The sequence below is a fragment of the Scyliorhinus torazame genome, chromosome 5, assembly GCF_047496885.1.
Source record: "Scyliorhinus torazame isolate Kashiwa2021f chromosome 5, sScyTor2.1, whole genome shotgun sequence".
NCBI classification, from domain to species: Eukaryota; Metazoa; Chordata; class Chondrichthyes; order Carcharhiniformes; family Scyliorhinidae; genus Scyliorhinus; species Scyliorhinus torazame.
In genome coordinates this window covers 150,230,839-150,249,090 of record NC_092711.1, presented here as the reverse complement: position 1 = coordinate 150,249,090, position 18,252 = coordinate 150,230,839, and the positions used below count along the sequence as shown (strand labels likewise).

The window sequence follows — 18,252 nt, the reverse complement described above, 5'->3', positions numbered from 1 at the left end:
CTATATGGCATTGCTAGGTTGCCGAGCTCAAACCTTCTCCTTCACGTGGTAGCTGTGGAAGCAGACTATAACTGCCCTTGATGGCCCATTCACTCCAGACTTCAGCCTGAGTGACCGATGTGGCCTGTCCCACTTGGAGCGGAGGGTTCTTCTCCCTCCCCCATCAACTCAGCAAAAATCTTTGCAAAGTACTCGGTCGGCCTAAGGCCCTCCACTCCTCAGGCAGGCCCACAATGCTCAAATACTGCATCCTTGACCAGTTCTGCAGGTCCCCTACCTTAGCTCTGAGCCTTTTGTTGACCTCTGTCACCCTCCACAGCTCCTCCCCCATCGAGGTGAACTGGTTGCTGTGTTGCAACAGTGTCTCCTCCACCCCCTTCAACTTCTCTCCTTGCTCCCGCACCTTGACCGACGTCTTCTTCTCTGCCGCCTTTACCAGGGCAATCGCCTCCTTCACCCACTCTAAAGTGAAGCCGCCATCTCCCTCCAAAGCACCTCCAAATGCTTGGCAAACAGCCTTTCAAACTTGACTGTAGCGATAAGACCCTGTTTGTGCTAAAATGACTGATTGCAGGCATGATGGGAAGGTATTGGTCAACTTGAAATGAGGCCTGGTACCTTTTGACCAGTGACCAGAGTCTGCAATGCACTGATGGAAAAGATTGTGAAATGCCGAGCAGAACCTGAGTTGACACCTTTAACCCCAATGTCTGAAGAATGGATCTAGGGTTAGAAGAAAAATGTCATTAGACAGTTCAAAGTAGAGTAAATTTGTCCTGTGTGGGACACGGGTCAGAAGGAGAATAAGAACCAAGCCTCGAAGATTTCATTTCAGCGACGACCGAGGATCAACCGGGACAAATGGGTGATGGCTCAGAGAATAGAACAGACCTCCGAGAGGAATGTGGCCAATTCAGTTCAAAGGGGTAATATCTACTTATGTCTGAAGCTCTGACATCACCTTGGTCAGAGTTTCCCCGGTGAGGGGAGCAGCCCCACCCGACGACCCAGCCCCCGCCATCTTCCTTCCTGCAGGACTCACAGCAGCACTCGCCGGCGGACCTTCGCTCGCCCCCTTCTTTCCAGCACCTTTCCTCTGGGACTTCAACATTCCTCAACGTCCTTATGACTTCCCTCAACAACTCATCTAAAAACTGTCCCTAAACCGGACATAAATGTCCAAAAATCCGAGACTCTCACAGGAGCCACCTAACGTGCGACATCCAACGACATATTGTCACCGGAAGTCCCCGGAAATGAACAATATCAATATGACACCAGCATCAACATATTAACGACAGGCCATTCATCTGCTCTGTCTGTGGACAGAGCTTCTCTCAGTCAGGCAGCCTGCTGGCACTGGGGAGAGGACATTGAAAAATGTTCCAGGAGTGGGAAGGAATTCAGCCAATCCCCCAGCCTGTTGACACACCAGCGAGTTCAAACTGGGGAGCTGCTGTTTCCGTGTTCTCTGTGCGGATAGAGAGTCACTCACTCATCCCACTTCCTGACACACCAGCGACTTCATGTTTGACTGCAGGGGTTGGGCTCTGCTGAGGGAAATATTCACTCTATCTGAGCCCCTCAGAATTATACACAATTCAATTCAATCTCCCCTCAGCCTCCTCTGTTTCAATGGGAACAACCCCAGCCTCTCCAATCTTTCCTCTTCGTTAAAATTCTCCATCCTGGGTAACATCATCATAAATCCCCTCTGCAGCCTCTCTCGTGTGATCACATCCTTCCTGTAATGTGGTGATCAGAAATGTCCACAGTGCTCCGGCTGTGGTCTAACTGGTGTTTGATACAGTTCCAGCACAATCTCCCTGTTCTTATATTCTTGGCCCTCGGCTCCTAAAGGAAACTATCCCACCTGCCTTCCTTTTTTTAAATATAAATGTCGAGTAACCAATTAATTTTTTCCAATTACGGGGCAATTTACTGTGGCCAATCCATCTATCCTGTGCATCTTTGGGTTGTGGGGGCAAAACCCACGCAAACAAGGGTGAATTTCATTTCATTTTCATTTCATTTTTCATTTTAATTTCATTTCATGTGCAAACTCCACACGGACAGTGACCCAGAGCTGGGATCAAACCTGGAACATCGGCGCCGTGAAGCAGCAATGCTAATCACTGTGCCATTGTGCTGCCCCTACCTGCCTTCCTAAGCATTGAAGAGAGAGAGGCAGCTGAGAGAGACGGGGAGAGAGAGGCACCAAAGAGAAGAGAGGAGCACCAGAGACTGAGACAAGGAGAGAGATAACAGAGAGACAGAGGGCAAGAGGGGCAGCAGAGGGAGAGAGAGGCACCAGAGGGAGTAGCGCCAGACACTGAGAGAGGCAGGAGAGGGAGAGAGAGAGAGAGAGAGATAGGTACCCTAGTCGGTAACAAAAATAAGTAATGAAATTGAGTTCAGACAGAGATCCGCATGAACTGACACCACTTTGTTCACAGATTAACAGAGTAATCACTGTACTTGAATCAATGTTATTCACTTTTGGAATTGAATGAATTCAGGGTCAGATTAACTGTATCACCCCCAGTATCAGATAGGTCTGTTTGATACAGAACAGGGTTAAACCCAGTGTCCAATATTAGAAGTCTCTGTGGCTGTTGGATGCCTGGTTTCACTGTACAGCTGACAAGTCCACAGCTTCAGTGAACTCATCTACCCAGGGTCTGTTTCTAAACCATCATCACAACATATTACCTGGTTAGCTATTGTATATATCATCATGGTCAGACAGCTCACACAAAGCTCAGCCAGAAACTATGGTTCTTCTTTCTACTGATTCCAGCTCCGACAAGGGGTCACAGCATCTCCAGCCCTCAGCTCTGTTACTAGGCTGTCATTGACACGAACAACAGAGAGACAGCAAGTTGCCTGAGGCTTAAATGGAAAGTTGAAACTTGTGACTCAAAACCAACTGTGTAAGATCTCTGAAAAGATCAGGAATTTTGAAAGATAAATTCTAAACCGAGTGAACAAATTAATGAGTCGTAAGACAAAAACTTCAGGTTTTATGACTTTACTGCAACAAACTAGAAACAACAATGCCTAAACACTATTTTTATAGGGAACGTATCCCTTGAACTATAAAGAGAATGTTGCCCTTTTACTTTTAAGGCAATCAAAAATCACACTCCATGGTTACGTCGCTGAAGTTGTCACTCAATTCTCCTGGAACCAGCCCAATGTGATTCTTCATTCCTGTGTTTATTTCCATTCTGTTCCTTTGCCTGACTGGTAAACCTTCACCCCAGAAGTGTCTTTTGCAGTGATGGTTCTCCTGATGATATTCAGGTCCCGATAAACCAAGTGACTTTTCCAAATCCTGAAGTGGCGATAGGTTTTTTTCTGAAAATCTTCATCTAATATCCTGTAAAAGGAATTTACAAATGGAAATTGAGAACAGGCAATTCTAGTTTCCATCCAACACACTCTCCCTTCATTCTCACTCTGTAATATTCATCCTCCTAATTCGCTAAAGGTGCTGATTCAGTCTGACTGGCAGATCCCTGCTCACTGCTTCCTGTTTTGGAGAGGCCTGAAAATCTCCATGCAGACTGCCAGGCATAAATATGTCTATATTACTGAACTCAAAATGTGTGGAACATACAGACTGGATTCACTTCCTTTCTCTTCAGCTGCTGCAAGTCACCAATGTCCCCTCAGAATGAGAAAAGAAATGGAAAGATAAAGTGGACTTGGAGCGGCTGCTGCCTCTTGTGGGGCATTCCAGAACGAGAGGTAATAGTCTTATGGTAAGCGGTAGCAAATTCAAAAGTTTTAATTAAAAAAAAATTTTTTTTTTTAAGAGTACCCAATTATTTTTTTTCCAATTGAGGGGCAATTTAGTGTGACCAATCCACCTATTCTGCACATCTTTGGGTTGTGGGGGTGAAACCTACGCAGACATGGGGAGAAAGTGCAAATTCCACACAGACAGTGACCTGGGGCCGGGATCGAACCCAGGTCCTCAGCACCGTAGACAGCAGTGCTAACCACTGGGCCACAGTGCAGCTCTATTCAAAACAGAGTTGAGGAGAAACTGCTTCTCCCAAAGGGCTGTGAATCTGTGGAATTCACTACCCCAGAGTGTGGTGGAGCTGGGACAGTGAGTAAATTTAGGGAGGAGTTGGACAGATTTTTAATCGGGTTGAAGGGTTCTGAAGAACTCTCAGGACGGTGGAGATAAGGCCAGGATGAGATCAGCCATGACTCGATGGGCCAAATGGCCTAATTCTGCTCCTATACCTATGAACTCCTCAGAAGACAAAGATGGGACACAACCGACAGAATATCCTTCGTCGTCCAGTACTTTCCCGGAGCGGAGAAACTACATCTTCTTCACAGCCTTCAACACGTCATCGATGAAGATGAACATCTTGCCAAGGTCATCCCCTACTTGCCTTCAAACAACCGCGCAACCTCAAACAAACCATTATTTGCAGCAAACTACCCAGCCTTCAGAACAGTGACCACGACACCACCCAACCCTGCCATGGCAATCTCTGCAGGACGTGCCAGATCATCGACATGGATTCCACCATTGCACATGAGAACACCACCCACCAGGTACGCGGTACGTACTTGTGCGACTCGGCCAACGTTGTCTACCTCATACGCTGCAGGAAAGGATGTCCCGATGCGTGGTACATTGGCGAGACCATGCAGATGCTGCGACAGCGAATGAACGGACATCGCGTGACAATCACCAGGCAAGTTCTCCAAGGCGGACTTCAGGACGCACGACAACGCAGAATCGCCGAGCAGAAGCTTATAGCCAACTTCCGCACACATGAGTGCGGCCTCAACCGGGACCTGGGATTCATGTCGCATTACATTCATCCCCCACCATCTGGCCTGCGAAATCCTACCAACTGTCCTGGCTTGACACAATTCACACCTCTTTAATCTGGGGTTAACCCATCTCTGGATCTGTAAAGATTTAATCACCTGCTAATGCTCGCATTCCAAGCATTGTCTGGCATCTTTGAATTTGTCTATATATATGTTTCTGGAACATACCTCTTCATTCACCTGAGGAAGGAGCAGCGCTCCGAAAGCTAGTGACATCGAAACAAACCTGTTGGACTTTAACCTGGTGTTGTAAGACTTCTTACTGTGCTCATCCCAGTCCAACGCCGGCATCTCCACATTATGAACTTCTGAAAGGGGAGACATTGATTTGCTCCCAGATGTTGTCCAGAGGAGGAAGTTTTAGTCTGAAACCCATTGTTCAACCTCCACATTGTGACATCACAAAGGAGCTAATCCTCTAAATCAGCCAATAGGAATCAATCCGCTCCGGGGTGACGTCACTGCATTAGTGCGCACACGCCGGCGCGCGGACACGCGAACCCCGCCCCCACCCTTTGTTCCCTCTCCTCCAACACATCCTCGAGACGGTTTCCAGGCAACCGGCTGACAGTTCCGGCCGTCGGTGATCTCCCCCTCCGCTGACCCGGGACTGCGCATATCTCAGGGGAGAGGGGACGCCGCGCATGCGCAGTGGAGCTCACTTCCGCTGACCTTTCCACTCAGGCGTTGGCCAATGGGAATACTTGGAGGACCCGAAAGACTCTGCCCCTCCGCCAATCAGAACTCCCCTATTGTCTCAATGCGGATGTTGCACATGGAGGTTTCTGCCGAGCAAAGCTGTTGTTCCCCCAACCCTGAATGAGTTTGAGCTGCACACAGACTCCTGTCTCCAACATCTGTGAGTAAAACACTTTCTTTTCTCCCCATTTCCATTTCTTTTCTCATTCTCACCTTCAATTGGTAACTTGCAGCAACTGAAGGGAAAGGAAGTGAATCCAGGGAGGTGCAGACTCTGCAAAGGTTGGCCCAGGTCTCTCTCTCTCAAAGACATTGACATCCTTTGCTCCCTCAGCTTGACACATTTATTTGTCTGTCTAAAAGGATAGTCTCTTTCCAAATGTTCATAATTAAAGGGCTGGTTTCTCCAGGAGATGGCTGGCATTTAAAGGGTCAGTAAACAGGCCAAATCCAACCCCGCCAATTATTTCCCTGTCAGAATACACTCCATCATCAGCAAAGTGATGGAAGGAGTCATCAAAGGTCCTATTAAGTGGCACTTATTCTGCAATAACCTGCTCCTGGATGCTCAGTTTGCGTTCCGCCAGGGTCACTCAGCTCCTGACCTCATTACAGCCTTGATTCAAACTTGGACGAAAGAGCTGAATGCCAGAAGTAAGGTGAGAGTGACTCCCCTTGACATCAAGGCAGCATTTGACAGAGTGGCATCAAGGGGCCCCAGCTAAACTGGAGTCAGTGGCAATCAGGGGATAATTCTCCACTGGTTGGAGTCATACCTGGCCCAAAGGAAGATGGTTGTGGTGATTGGAGGTCAATAATCTCAGCTCCAGGACATCACTGCAGGAGTTCCTCAGGGCAGAATCCTAGGCCCAACTATCTTCAGCTGCTTCATCAATGATCTCCCTTCCATCATAAGGTGAGAAGTGGTGATGTTTGCGGATGACTGCACAATGTTCAGCACCATTCTCAACTGCTCAGGTGATGAAGCAGTCCATGTCCAAATTCAGTAAGTCCGGGACAATATCCAGACTTGGGCTGATAAGTGGCAAGTTACATTTGCGCTACACAAGTGCCAGGCAATGACCATATCCGACAAGAGAGGATCTAACCACCACCGTTTGACATTGTTGCATTCTCATCGCTGAAACCCGCACAACCAACATCCTGGGGGTACCATTGATCAGAAACTGAACTGGACTAGCCATATTAATACTGTAGCTCCCAGGTCAGGTCAAAGGCTGGGAATCCTACGGCGAGTAACACACCACCTGATGCCCCAAAGCTTGTCTACCAGACATCTACAAGCACAAGTCAGGAGTGTAATGGAATACGCTCCACTTTGCTGGTTGAGTACAACTCCAACAACACTCAAGAAGCTCGACACTATCCAGGACAAAGCAGCCTCATTGATTGCGTCGCCTTCCACAAATATTCAAACCTTCCACCACCGACAAACCGTAGCAGCTGTGTGTACCATGTCCAAGATACACTGCAGTAACTCATAAAGGTTCCTCAGACAGCACCTTCCAAACCCACAACCACTACCATCTAGAAGGATAAGAGCAGCAGATACCTGGGAACCCCACCACCTGGAGGTTCGCTTCCAAGTTACACACCACCCTGACTTGGAAATATATTGTCGTTCCTTCACTGTCCCTGGGGCAACATCCTGGAATTCCCTCCCTAACAGCACAGGGGATGTAGGGCAGCATGGTGGAGCAATGGTTAGCGCTGCTGCCTCACGGCGCCGAGGTCCCAGGTTCGATCCTGGCTCTGGGTCACTGTCCGTTTGTAGTTTGCACACTCTCCCTGTGTTTGCGTGGGTTTCGCCCCCACAACCCAAAGATGTGCAGGGGACGTGGATTGGCCAAGCTAAATTGCCCCTTAATTGGAAAAAAATGAATTGGGTACTTTAAATTTATAAAAAAACAAATTTAAAAACAACAGCACAGGGGATGTACCTACACCTCAAGGATTGCAGCAGTTCAAGAAGGCAGCTCACCGCTACTTCAGAAGGGCAACTGGGGAAGGGCAATAAATGCCAGCCTAACCAGCATTGTCCACATCCCGTAAATACATTTTTAAAAATGTAATATCGGACAGAGATATGTCTAGTGTTATATGGTACGTATTATATATATTATTGATGGTTCTGTAATAAAATATATGTATTATTATTTCAGTTTTGTGATATAGTACTGTACCTACATTATATATATCCAGTCATACAGCCATTGCAGCACTGACGGAATCCATTTGGTAACTCAAGTCAATGCTGACTCTCCACAGCAATCCAGTCAGTCCCATTCCCCCTCGATATCCCTGTTCCCCTGCAAGTTTATTTTCTTCAAGTAACCATCTTATTTTATTTTAAATTATTGATCATCTCAACTTCCGCAACCCTTGTGGGCAGTGAGTTCCCTGTCATGACTACTCCATGACTAAATAAAATTCTTCCTCAGAATTTCCCTATCTCTAATCAGGAGAATGTATGGAGAATCTCTACTCTTGTACAGGTTTTAGTGAGTTTAGATTTGTTGATCAGCACCTTCAGGAAAATTGGAAGGGAAAGTAAGTGAATACAGGTCTCTGTGTCCAGGACAGGATACAGTGAGCTTGGATCTGTCAATCAGCCTGGATCAGCATCTTCAGGAGAATTTGGAGGGCGAATATTAGTTATAGCAGAGTGAGAATGGAGGGAGATTGTGTGGGATTGAGATTTAGAGCATTTCAGGGAAAGAGAGAGGAAAGAATGTTCGATAGAAACTAGAATTGTCTGTTCTGAGTTTCTATCCTGTACTAACAATGATTACAATTGTAAAATCTGTTTGCAGGAAGTTCGAACGAGAGGAATTTGAAGCCGATATCTCCAACTAAATATCACGTCAAGAACTGACTGAGTCACTCCATTCTTGGGATCATCGGCCTTTGAATCTAGAAGGAGAAATGTTTGTCTATTCTGTCTGCTTCAAGAGATTTTAAACATCAGTGTGACTGGAAAAGCATCGAGACACACACACCCATGTGAGACTGTTACAGAGCACTGACTGTGGAAAGAGCTTTAACCAGTGACACAGTCTGAAAAAATACGGCACCATTCACAGCAGGGAGAGATTGTATAGGTGTTCTGTGTGTGGACGAGTCTTCAACTGATGGTCCAACGCGGTGAGACGCAAGATCACCCGGACCATGAAGAAACCATGGAAATGTGAGGATTGTGGGAAGGGATACATTGCCCCACACGAGCTCGCAAGGCATCAACGCAGTCACACTGGAGAGAGGCCTTTCACCTGCTCTCAGTGTGAAAAGGGATTCACTAACATTGGCAACCTGCGGAGACACAAACGAGTTCATACTGGGGAGAGGCCTTTCACCTGCTCTCAGTGTGAAAAGGAATTCACTGACATTGGCAGCCTGCGGAAACACAAACGAGTTCACACTGGGGAGAGGCCTTTCACCTGCTCTCAGTGTGAAAAAGGATTCACTGACATTGTTGGCCTGCGGAGACACGAACGAGTTCACATTGGGGAGAGGACTTTCACCTGCTCTCAGTGTGAAAAGGGATTCACTGACATTGGCAACCTGCGGAGACACGAACGAGTTCACACTGGAGAGAGGCCTTTCACCTGCTTTCAGTGTGAAAAGGGATTCACTGACATTGGCAACCTGCGGAGACACGAAAGAGTTCACACTGGGGAGAGGCCTTTCAGCTGCTCTCAGTGTGAAAAGGAATTCACTGACATTGGCAACCTGCGGAGACACGAACGAGTTCACACTGGGGAGAGGCCTTTCACCTGCTCCCAGTGTGAAAAGGGATTCACTCACATTGGGAACCTGCGGAGACACGAACGAGTTCACACTGGGGCGAGGCCTTTCACCTGCTCTCAGTGTGAAAAGGGATTCACTGACGTTGGCAGCCTGCGGAAACACGAACGAGTTCACACTGGAGAGAGGCCTTTCACCTGCTCTCAGTGTGAAAAGGGATTCACTGACATTGGCACCCTGCGGAGACACGAACGAGTTCACACCGGGGAGAGGCCATTCAACTGCTCTGACTGTGGGAAGGGTTCACTCGGTTATCCAGCCTGCAGCGACACCAGAGAGTTCACACTGGGCAGAAGCCGTTCATCTGCACTGTGTGTGATAAGGGATTCACTCGGTTACCCCACCTGCAGGGACACCAGAGAGTTCACACCGGGCAGAAGCCGTTCATCTGCACTGTGTGTGATATGAGATTCACTCAATTATCCAGCCTGCTGAAACACAATGTCACTCACACCAAGAGCAGGCCCTTTAAATGCTCTGACTGCAGGAGGGGTTTCAAAAGCTCTCAGCTACTGATGTCCCACCAGCGCATTCACTCTGAGGAGAGACCGTTCAGCTGCTCTCACTGCACAAAGAGCTTTAGAACCTCCACCAACCTGATGAAACACGAGCGAGGTCACACCGGGGAGAGCCCGTTCACCTCTCCAACTGGGAAAAGATTCACTCGGTCATCACTTGCTGAGCCACAATGTGACTCACACCAATGAGAGACTCTTTAAATGCTCCGACTGTGGGAGTGGGTTTAAAAGCTCTCGGGTACTGATGTCCCACCAGCGCATTCACACTGAGGAGAAACTGTTCAGCTGCTCTCACTGCACTGGAAAGAAGCCATTCACCTGCTCTCACTGTGGGGAGCGATTCACTCAGTCCTCCAACATACTGAGACACCAAATGGTTCACAAGTGATGATGGGTTAGATTCTGCTGTTATTCCTGCTGTTAATCACATCCAGGACTGAACCTGGAGTGGGTGAAGGGGTTTGTCTCCTCGTCAACTCCTCCTGGTGCTCGGACGTAGCGACCCTGGCGAACTACTGCTCCCCGGACCTGGAATACCCGACTGTGAAGTGCCGCCCATACTGCCTTCCACGGAGTTCACTCCTGCCATCATCACGGCGGTCTACATCCCACCCCAGGCGGAAGTGAAGAAGGCGCTTGATGAATTGTAACCGCTATAAATAACAATGAAACAGAATACCCGGAGGCCTTGTTCATCGTGGCCGGGACTTCAACCAGGCCAACCTCAAGAGTGGGCAGCACGGTAGCATTGTGGATAACACAATTGCTTCACGGCTCCAGGGTCCCAGGTTCGATTCCGACTTGGGTCACTGTCTGTGCGGAGTCTGCACATCCTCCCAGTGTGTGCATGGCTTTCCTCCGAGTGCTCCGGTTTCCTCCCACAGTCCAAAGATGTGCAGGTTAGGTGGATTGGCCATGATAAATTGCCCTTAGTGTCCAAAATTGCCCTTCGTGTTAGTCGGGGTTGCTGGGTTATGGGGATAGGGTGGAGGTGTTGACCTTGGGTAGGGTGCTCTTTCCAAGAGCCGGTGCAGACTCGATGGACCAAATGGCCTCCTTCTACACTGTAAATTCTATGATAATCTATGAAAATTCCACCAATACATCTCCTGTCCCAACAGTGGCCCCAACATCCTTGACCACTGCTACACAAACATCATGGGCGCCTGATGATCCATCCCCTGACTGCACTTCGGAAAATCGGACCACAAGATGGCGCTCCTTAAGCAGAAACTTAAGCGGGAGAATCCGGTTAAGAAGGTCGTGCAATGCTGGTCCGAGGCAACCGAAGAGCTCCTACGCGACTGGTCCATATTCAAGAACTCGGCAGCTAACCTAAACGGGTATGCCAGCACCATCAGAGTTCATCAGCAAGTCTGTAGAAGATTGTGTGTCAAAGAAGGTAGTACATACGTTACCCATGAACCCATGGTTTAATCGGGAGATTCACTCCCGACTGAAGGCCACGTCTGAGGCGTTCAAGTCAGGCAACCGTGACCTATACAAAAAAATCTAGGTACAACCTCTGCAAAGCCAACAGGGATGCCAAGAGACAACAGAAGAGTTGTCCAGACTAAGCGAGAATCATGGACTCTCATCGATTGTGGCAAGGCTTAAACAACATAATGCGCTAAAAAGCAAAGCCGAGTAGAATCTTTAGCAACAGCGCACCCCTTCCTGACAAACTCAATGCATTCTATGCTTATTTCGAGCAGGAAACCAACAAACCTGTCATCTGCCCCAAGCAGCCTTGGGCACACCCATGCCCACCGTCACAGCGTACAAAGTCAGATTGGCCTTCTTGAAAGTGAACCCTCGGAAAACGGCGGGTCCTGACGGAGTCCTGAGATTCCCACCTGCTTCAAGAAGACCACCATCATACCGGTGCCAAAGAAGAACCAGGCAATGTGCCTCAGTGAATACCATCCAGTGGCCTTGACATTGATCATTATGAAATGCTTAGACCACAGCTGGAGTAATGTGCGCAGTTTTACTCCCCTTACCTTAGGAAAGGTATTGCCTCAGAGGAACAGCAACAAAGTTTCACCAGACTTGTTCCGGATTTGGCAGGACTGTCCTAGGAAGAGAGATTGGGGAAACTAGGCCTCTTTTCTCTAGAGTTCTAAGGAATGAGAGGGTATTTCATTGAAACTTACAAAATCCATAAAGGAATAGACAGGGTGGGTGCAGGTGAGATGTTTCCCCTGGTTGGGGAGTCTGGAACCAGGGGGCACAATTTCAAACTAAGGGGGAAGTCACTTAGGACGGGTCTCGGAGGAGACATTTCTTTACTCCTCGGGTTGTGAATCTTTGGAATTCTCTACCCCAGAGGGCTGTGGGAGCTCAGTCACTGAGTGTGTTTAAAGCAGAGACTGACAGATTTCTTTTTTTTTGTTTGTTTAATAAATTATTTTCTTCTAATTAAGGGGCAGTGGAGCGTGGCCAATTCACCGATGCTGCACAACACGTTTGGTTGTGGATCTGAGACTCACAAGCCACTAGGAGAATGTGCAAACTCCACATGGACAGTGACCCGGGGCCAGGATCGAACTCAGGTTCTTGGTGCCGTGAGGCCACCGTGCCACCCAACTGACAGATTTCTAAATATCAATAACACAAATGGATATGGAGATAGTGTGGGGAAAAAGACATTGAATCATAGAATCATAGAATTTACAATGCACAAGGAGGCCATTCGGCCCATTGAGTGTGCACCGGCCCTTGGAATGAGCACCCTACCTAAGTCCACAACCCCATCCTATCCCCGTAACCCAGTGACCCCACCCAAACTTTTTGGACACAGGGCAACTGGGAATGGCCAATCCATCTAACCTGCACATCTTTGGACTGTGGGAGGAAACCAGAGCACCCGGAGGAAACCCACTCGGGCACAGGGAGAAAATGCAAACTCTGCACAGACAGTGACCCAAGACGGAATCAAACTTGGGGCCCTGGAGCTGTGACGCAACTGTGCTAACCACTGTGCTACCGTGAAGTGGATGATGAGCCATGATCATATTGAATGGCGGTGCAGGCTCGATGGGCTGAATGGCCAACTCCTGCTCTGACCCTCCAATGGTATAAAGATAGGTAGGAAAGTAATTTGTGAAGAGGACATAAGGAGACTACAAAGGATAGCGGTAGGTTACATGAATGGGAAACGATCTGTCAAATGGAGAATAATGTGAGAAAATTAGAAATTGTCCATGTTGCCAGAAGAATATAAAAGTTTTTGATCTGAATAGTGAGAGATTGCAGAGCTCTGAGACTCCGAGTGATCTGGTTGTCCAAGAGCATGAATCACAAAAAGGGAATTGAATACAAAAGTAGGGAGGTTATGCTTCAGTTTTACAGGACATTGGTGAGACCACATCTGGAGCACTGTGTACAGTATTGCTCTCATTTAAGGAATGATGTAAATGTGTTGGAAACAGTTCAGAGAAGGCTTACTGGACTCACATCTGGAATTGGAAGCTGGTCTTATGAGGAATGATTGGACAGGCTGGGCTTGTGTACAACTGAGTTTTGGTGACTTGATTGAACCGCATAAGATCCTGAGGGGCCTTGACAGGGTGGGTGTGGAAAGGATGTTTCCTCTTGTGGGAGAATCTAGAAATTGGAGTCACTTTAAAAGTAATAACTTGCCCATTTAAGGCAGAGGAGAACTTTTTTCTCTCAGGGTTATGAGTCTTTGGAACTCTCTTCCTCAAAGGGCAGTGGAAGCAGAGTCTTTGAATATTTTGAAGACTGAGTTGAATAGATTCTTGATAAGCAAGGGGGTGAAAGGTTATCGGGGGGGTCAGCGGGAATGTCGTTTTGAGGTTACAATCAGATCAGCCGGGAACTTATTGAATGGTGGAGCAGGCTCGAGGGGCCGAGTGACCTACTCTAGCTCCTAATTCGTATGTTATCACATCCTTTATAATAGATTTTGGCATTTTCACTCCTACTGATGTCAGACTAATGGGTCTGTGGTTCCCCATTTTCTTTCTCCCTCCTTAAATATTGGGGTTACATTTACCATCTTCCAATCTGCAGGAACCATTCCAGAATCTATTGAATTTTGAAAGATAATCACCAATGTATCTCTCCAGCCACCTCTTTCAACACTCTGGGATGTAGAGCAGCAGCTGCCCATATAGTTAAGTGTGTAATTGTAAGGTTCAATTTGAGTAGTATCTGTAATATGTAACTGAGTTTAGTGTTAGGGCCTTACTTAATAGACAGGTGACTGGGGATGCTGGGCAGGTATTGGTTCTAAGTCTGTGATCTACCACGCTTCGCGTTCAGGATCAAGAGGAGGGATATGTGGCCGCCTAAAGTGGAGTCTGGCAAAGGATGCTGGGAAAAGTGGCCAAGTACTGGGACAGACAGGCTTGTAAGAATCTGTAATTTATGGATCTTAACCTGTCGAACTACACCAAGTTGGGGGAAGCTTAGTTGATGAATCAAAGTCCTGGCGCAATACGACAAGTTGTAAGATTTGTAATATTTCTGGACTATGCCAAGTTGTTCGATTCCTTGTATTATTCGACTGTGTAAAGTTGAAGGAATTTATATCATTTCTGCTATTCGGTTACCAGTAGCACTTTGCGAATACTGGAACTCAGCAGAAATTTCAGTTAAAACTTCTCAGGTGCCAAAAATAATTGTTTTATTTGTAGTCACTTGATTACAATTTGAAAGTCATTTAAAAGGCAATTCGTAGACAATTCGAAGCTTTCAGAGAATTACAGGCATTATCTTTCTTTGCTTAGGCAGACAGCTCGAAAGTAACTTTTAAACGGTCAAAGTCTGGCAATGAAACATGAAGAGAGAGAGAGAAAGCTAATCTTCAGCTAAACTCAAAGTCAAAAGTGCATTACATCACTGACACAGACTGACAGAACCCCCAAAAGACATCTCTAAACTAACAGAAAGACTATTAAGGACAAAACTGACTAAACTAACAGAAAGACAACACAACACAAAGACACTACAGAAAGACTCACTGACAGAATCAAAGACAGAAATTAAGGACAGACAACACTAAAATGGCGGGCGGAAACTTTTCAGTTATACACTTTCAAATCTGTCTTAAGTCATCTAATCACAACCCCAATATAATCCTAATTGGTTTGGGTTAGACTCAAACACATTTGATTTGATGGCAAGCCGTCCATCTTCAATGTGCAACATTAGCTTTTCTGACACAGCTGTTATCTGCATTGTGAACAATGGTGCCTTCCTGTTGCTATGGTATTCAGTCCTTGTCCTTGACAATTAGCACAAGCAGTGTCAAATTATCTTGCAACTGTGCTGTTTTAATGTCACACTGACTCTGAAAATATGCATTTGCCAGAACAACGGACCTCAGTAAAAGTGAATTATGCTGTATAAATGGGTATTTAAAATTGGGGCTCAACACTCATGATTAAACAGCTATCTTTTACCTATACTAGTTGTATTCGAAATACCTGGCTTCTACAAGGCTGCAGTATCCAAATAGACAAAAAGCTGCAGACCAGACTTTTGCTAACAGCCCAGGAAAAAGGCCATTGAAAGGCCACCCCGGGACAATGGGCTTAAATGGAAATTGACAAAGTGGCAGACTTGGTGGCGTCCGTTTTCCTCATTTGGGAAGGCCTATGTGCCTCGGACACCAACGGACATGGCCGGTCGGGACAAGCCCCGCGGACAAGGTAGCGGACTTAATTGGGCATTATCGATCAAGGTGATCAAGCCCTGATCGATTGATTGGGCCTTCACCTGGGACCGCCCAAAGGGGCTCAAACTCCTGGGGATAAAAGGTGCTGCGCAGCCCACCATTCGCTCTCTCGACAGCAGCTCTCAACAGTAACAAACATCGGTGACCTTTCACCAGCCGAAGAGGAAGACCATCCACGCCATCGATGGAAGGACCAGAGCCGAGTATAACAACGACCAGCAACAGACTTTCAACACTGCCAGACTGCGGACTCCAGATAAGGCCATGTCTGCCCCGTACTTGCCAGTCACTTGAAAGTTAAGTTAAGGTCTTGTGTGCATTAGTTTAGAGTTCAACTTGCATGTGTGTGTGATTGATTAACAGTAACAATTGTGTGATCGTAAATAAAGTATATTATTGTATGATACAACTTATGGTCATTTGTCCATCGTATAAGGGTTAAAGACACACTATGGTTTTGGTACAACAGATCCTTGTGAAATTTGAAACCATGTATTCGCAACCAGGCTCAAAGAGCAACAGCCCACTGCAGGCAAAGTCGGGAGATCGGCCAGTCCAGCAGAAAGAAACCCTCCGACCCTCCCCATTGACCAATTGTCAGAATGAACAAAATGCAGTCCTGGATATAATTGAAGCAGAAACAATAACAGCAAATTCCAACCCTTGTAATCACTTGTGAACTTGTTGGTGTCTCAGCAGGTGTGATGAATCACTGAATCCTTTCCCACATTGAGAGCAAGTGAACGGCCTCTTCCCAGTGTGAACTCGTCGATGTCTCCACAGTGTGGATGAGTAATTTAATCCTTTCCCACACTGAGAGCAGATGAACGGCCTCTCCCCAGTGTGAACTCGCTGGTGTAACTTCAGGCTGGATAACTGAGTGAATCCCTTCCCACACTGAGAGCAGGTGAATGGTTTCTCTCCAGTGTGAACTCGCTGATGTCTCTGCAGGGTGGAGGAATCACTGAATTCCCTCCCACATTGACAGCAGGTAAACGGCTTCTCCCCAGTATGAAGTCCCTGATGTGCCTGCAGGCTGGATATCTGAGTGAATCCCTTCCCATAGAGAGAGCAGGTGAATGGCCTTCCCCCAGTGTCGATGAGCTTCCAGTGCAGATGGGGCCTTGAATCCTTTCCCACAGTCCACACATTTCCATGGTTTCTCCATGTTTTGGGTCTCCTTGTGTCTCTCGAAGTTGGACAATTGAAGCCTTACCCACACAGAGAACACATGTATGGTCTCTCCCCGCTGTGAATGCTGCAATGTTTTTTCAGGGTACGTAACTGGTTAAATCTCTTTCCACAGACAGTGCTCTGGAACACTCTCACTTGGGTGTGTGTGTCTCGGTGCTTTTCCAGTCACAATGGTGTTGAAAATCTGTTGATGCCGACAGCTCAAGCAAACATTTCTCCTTCTAGATTCAAATGCCGAAGATATTCAGATCCCAACGAATCGAATAACTCTGTCAGATCTAGATGTGACGTTTGAGATTTCTCTCTGAAATTCCTCCACTTCTAATCTCTTGGAAAAACAATTTACAAAAGTCAGCACTGTCAGTACAGGATAGACATTCAAAACAGACAATTCTGGTTCCTATGGAACATTCTTCCGTCTCTCATTCCCCATCCATCCCACACACTCTCCCTCCATTCTCCCTCCCAATTCTCCTGAAGCTGCTGATTCAGGCTGATTGACAGATCTATGCTCACTGCTTCCTGTCCTGGACACAGAGATCATAACAAATAGGAGCTGCAGTCGGCCATTTGGCCCACTTGCCCCATCCTTTAATGAGCTCAATGGCCAATCGACCTCAGCACCATTTACCCACACTACCCTCATATTCCTTGGTGACTTCAATGTTTTGGGAGGGGGGAGGGGGGGGGGTCACAATCAAATCCAGTGACTACCTGCATGTACTTTGTGTCAGGTTGAGGTCAATGCCACCCCCACTTTTCATCCCAGTCCCAGGAGATTAGATATTGGGCTCCAAACAAGTGAGGGCGGCCACAGCTCCCACAATTCCCCCGTGCTGGAGAAACTGCTCTATCTGCCATGCAGGCAGATGGCCTGGAACTGCACATGTCCAAGGGATGGGGGCCCTTAATTGAAAAAAAAAGACTGGGCACTTTAAATTGAAAAAATAAATCTGTCTAACTCATCCTTGAATATATTCAATGACCTCTAGACTCCACTGGTCCCTGTGGAAGAGAAATCCCGAGATTAACAACCCTGTGAGGTGACAGATTACTGAAAATATATGATGTAGTTACAGTACAATATTACGCTACTAGAAATAATAAATGTACTTTACAGAACCATAAATAATATATCTAATCTGTACCATATAACAACACTAGACATATCTCTGGCTAATATTAATTTACTGACCCTTAAATGTCAGCCATCTCCTGGGGAAACCAGCCCTTTAATTGTGAACATTGGGAAAGAGACCATCCTTTTAGCCAAATAATTGTGTCAAGCTGAGGGAGCAAAGGATGTCAATGTCTTTAAGAGAGAGAGAGAGACCTGGGCCAAGCTTTACAGAGTTTGCACCCTCCCTGGATTCACTTCCTTTCCCTTCAGTTGTTGCAAGGCACCAATTGAAGGTCAGAATGAGAAAAGAAATGGAAAGGGGG

At 46.9% G+C, this 18,252-nt stretch overlaps 1 protein-coding gene and 2 long non-coding RNA genes across 3 annotated transcripts; 1 reads left to right on the top strand and 2 right to left on the bottom strand.

The window, feature by feature from the left end:
* Positions 1 to 3,015: 3,015 nt before the first annotated feature.
* On the bottom strand, positions 3,016 to 5,493 carry LOC140420088 (uncharacterized). The gene is made up of 2 exons (XR_011946181.1): positions 5,093 to 5,493; positions 3,016 to 3,382 (listed from the first exon to the last, which is right to left on the bottom strand). It is a non-coding gene; the product is annotated as an uncharacterized lncRNA (long non-coding RNA).
* Positions 5,494 to 5,603: 110 nt separating this feature from the next.
* On the top strand, positions 5,604 to 16,024 carry LOC140420087 (uncharacterized). The gene is made up of 3 exons (XM_072504111.1): positions 5,604 to 5,725; positions 8,400 to 10,719; positions 15,923 to 16,024. The coding sequence occupies exon 2, from the start codon at positions 8,755 to 8,757 to the stop codon at positions 9,796 to 9,798; it is 1,044 nt and encodes a 347-aa protein (XP_072360212.1). The 5' UTR covers positions 5,604 to 5,725; positions 8,400 to 8,754; the 3' UTR covers positions 9,799 to 10,719; positions 15,923 to 16,024.
* LOC140420090 (uncharacterized) lies at positions 14,884 to 18,247 on the bottom strand. Its single transcript, XR_011946183.1, has 2 exons — positions 18,005 to 18,247; positions 14,884 to 17,137 (listed from the first exon to the last, which is right to left on the bottom strand). It is a non-coding gene; the product is annotated as an uncharacterized lncRNA (long non-coding RNA).
* Between the last annotated feature and the right edge of the window lie 5 nt (positions 18,248 to 18,252).

Coding starts and splice junctions, on each gene's coding strand:
- LOC140420087 (XM_072504111.1), top strand. CDS start 8,755: ATGAAGAAACCATGGAAATGTGAGGATTGTGGGAAGGGATACATTGCC.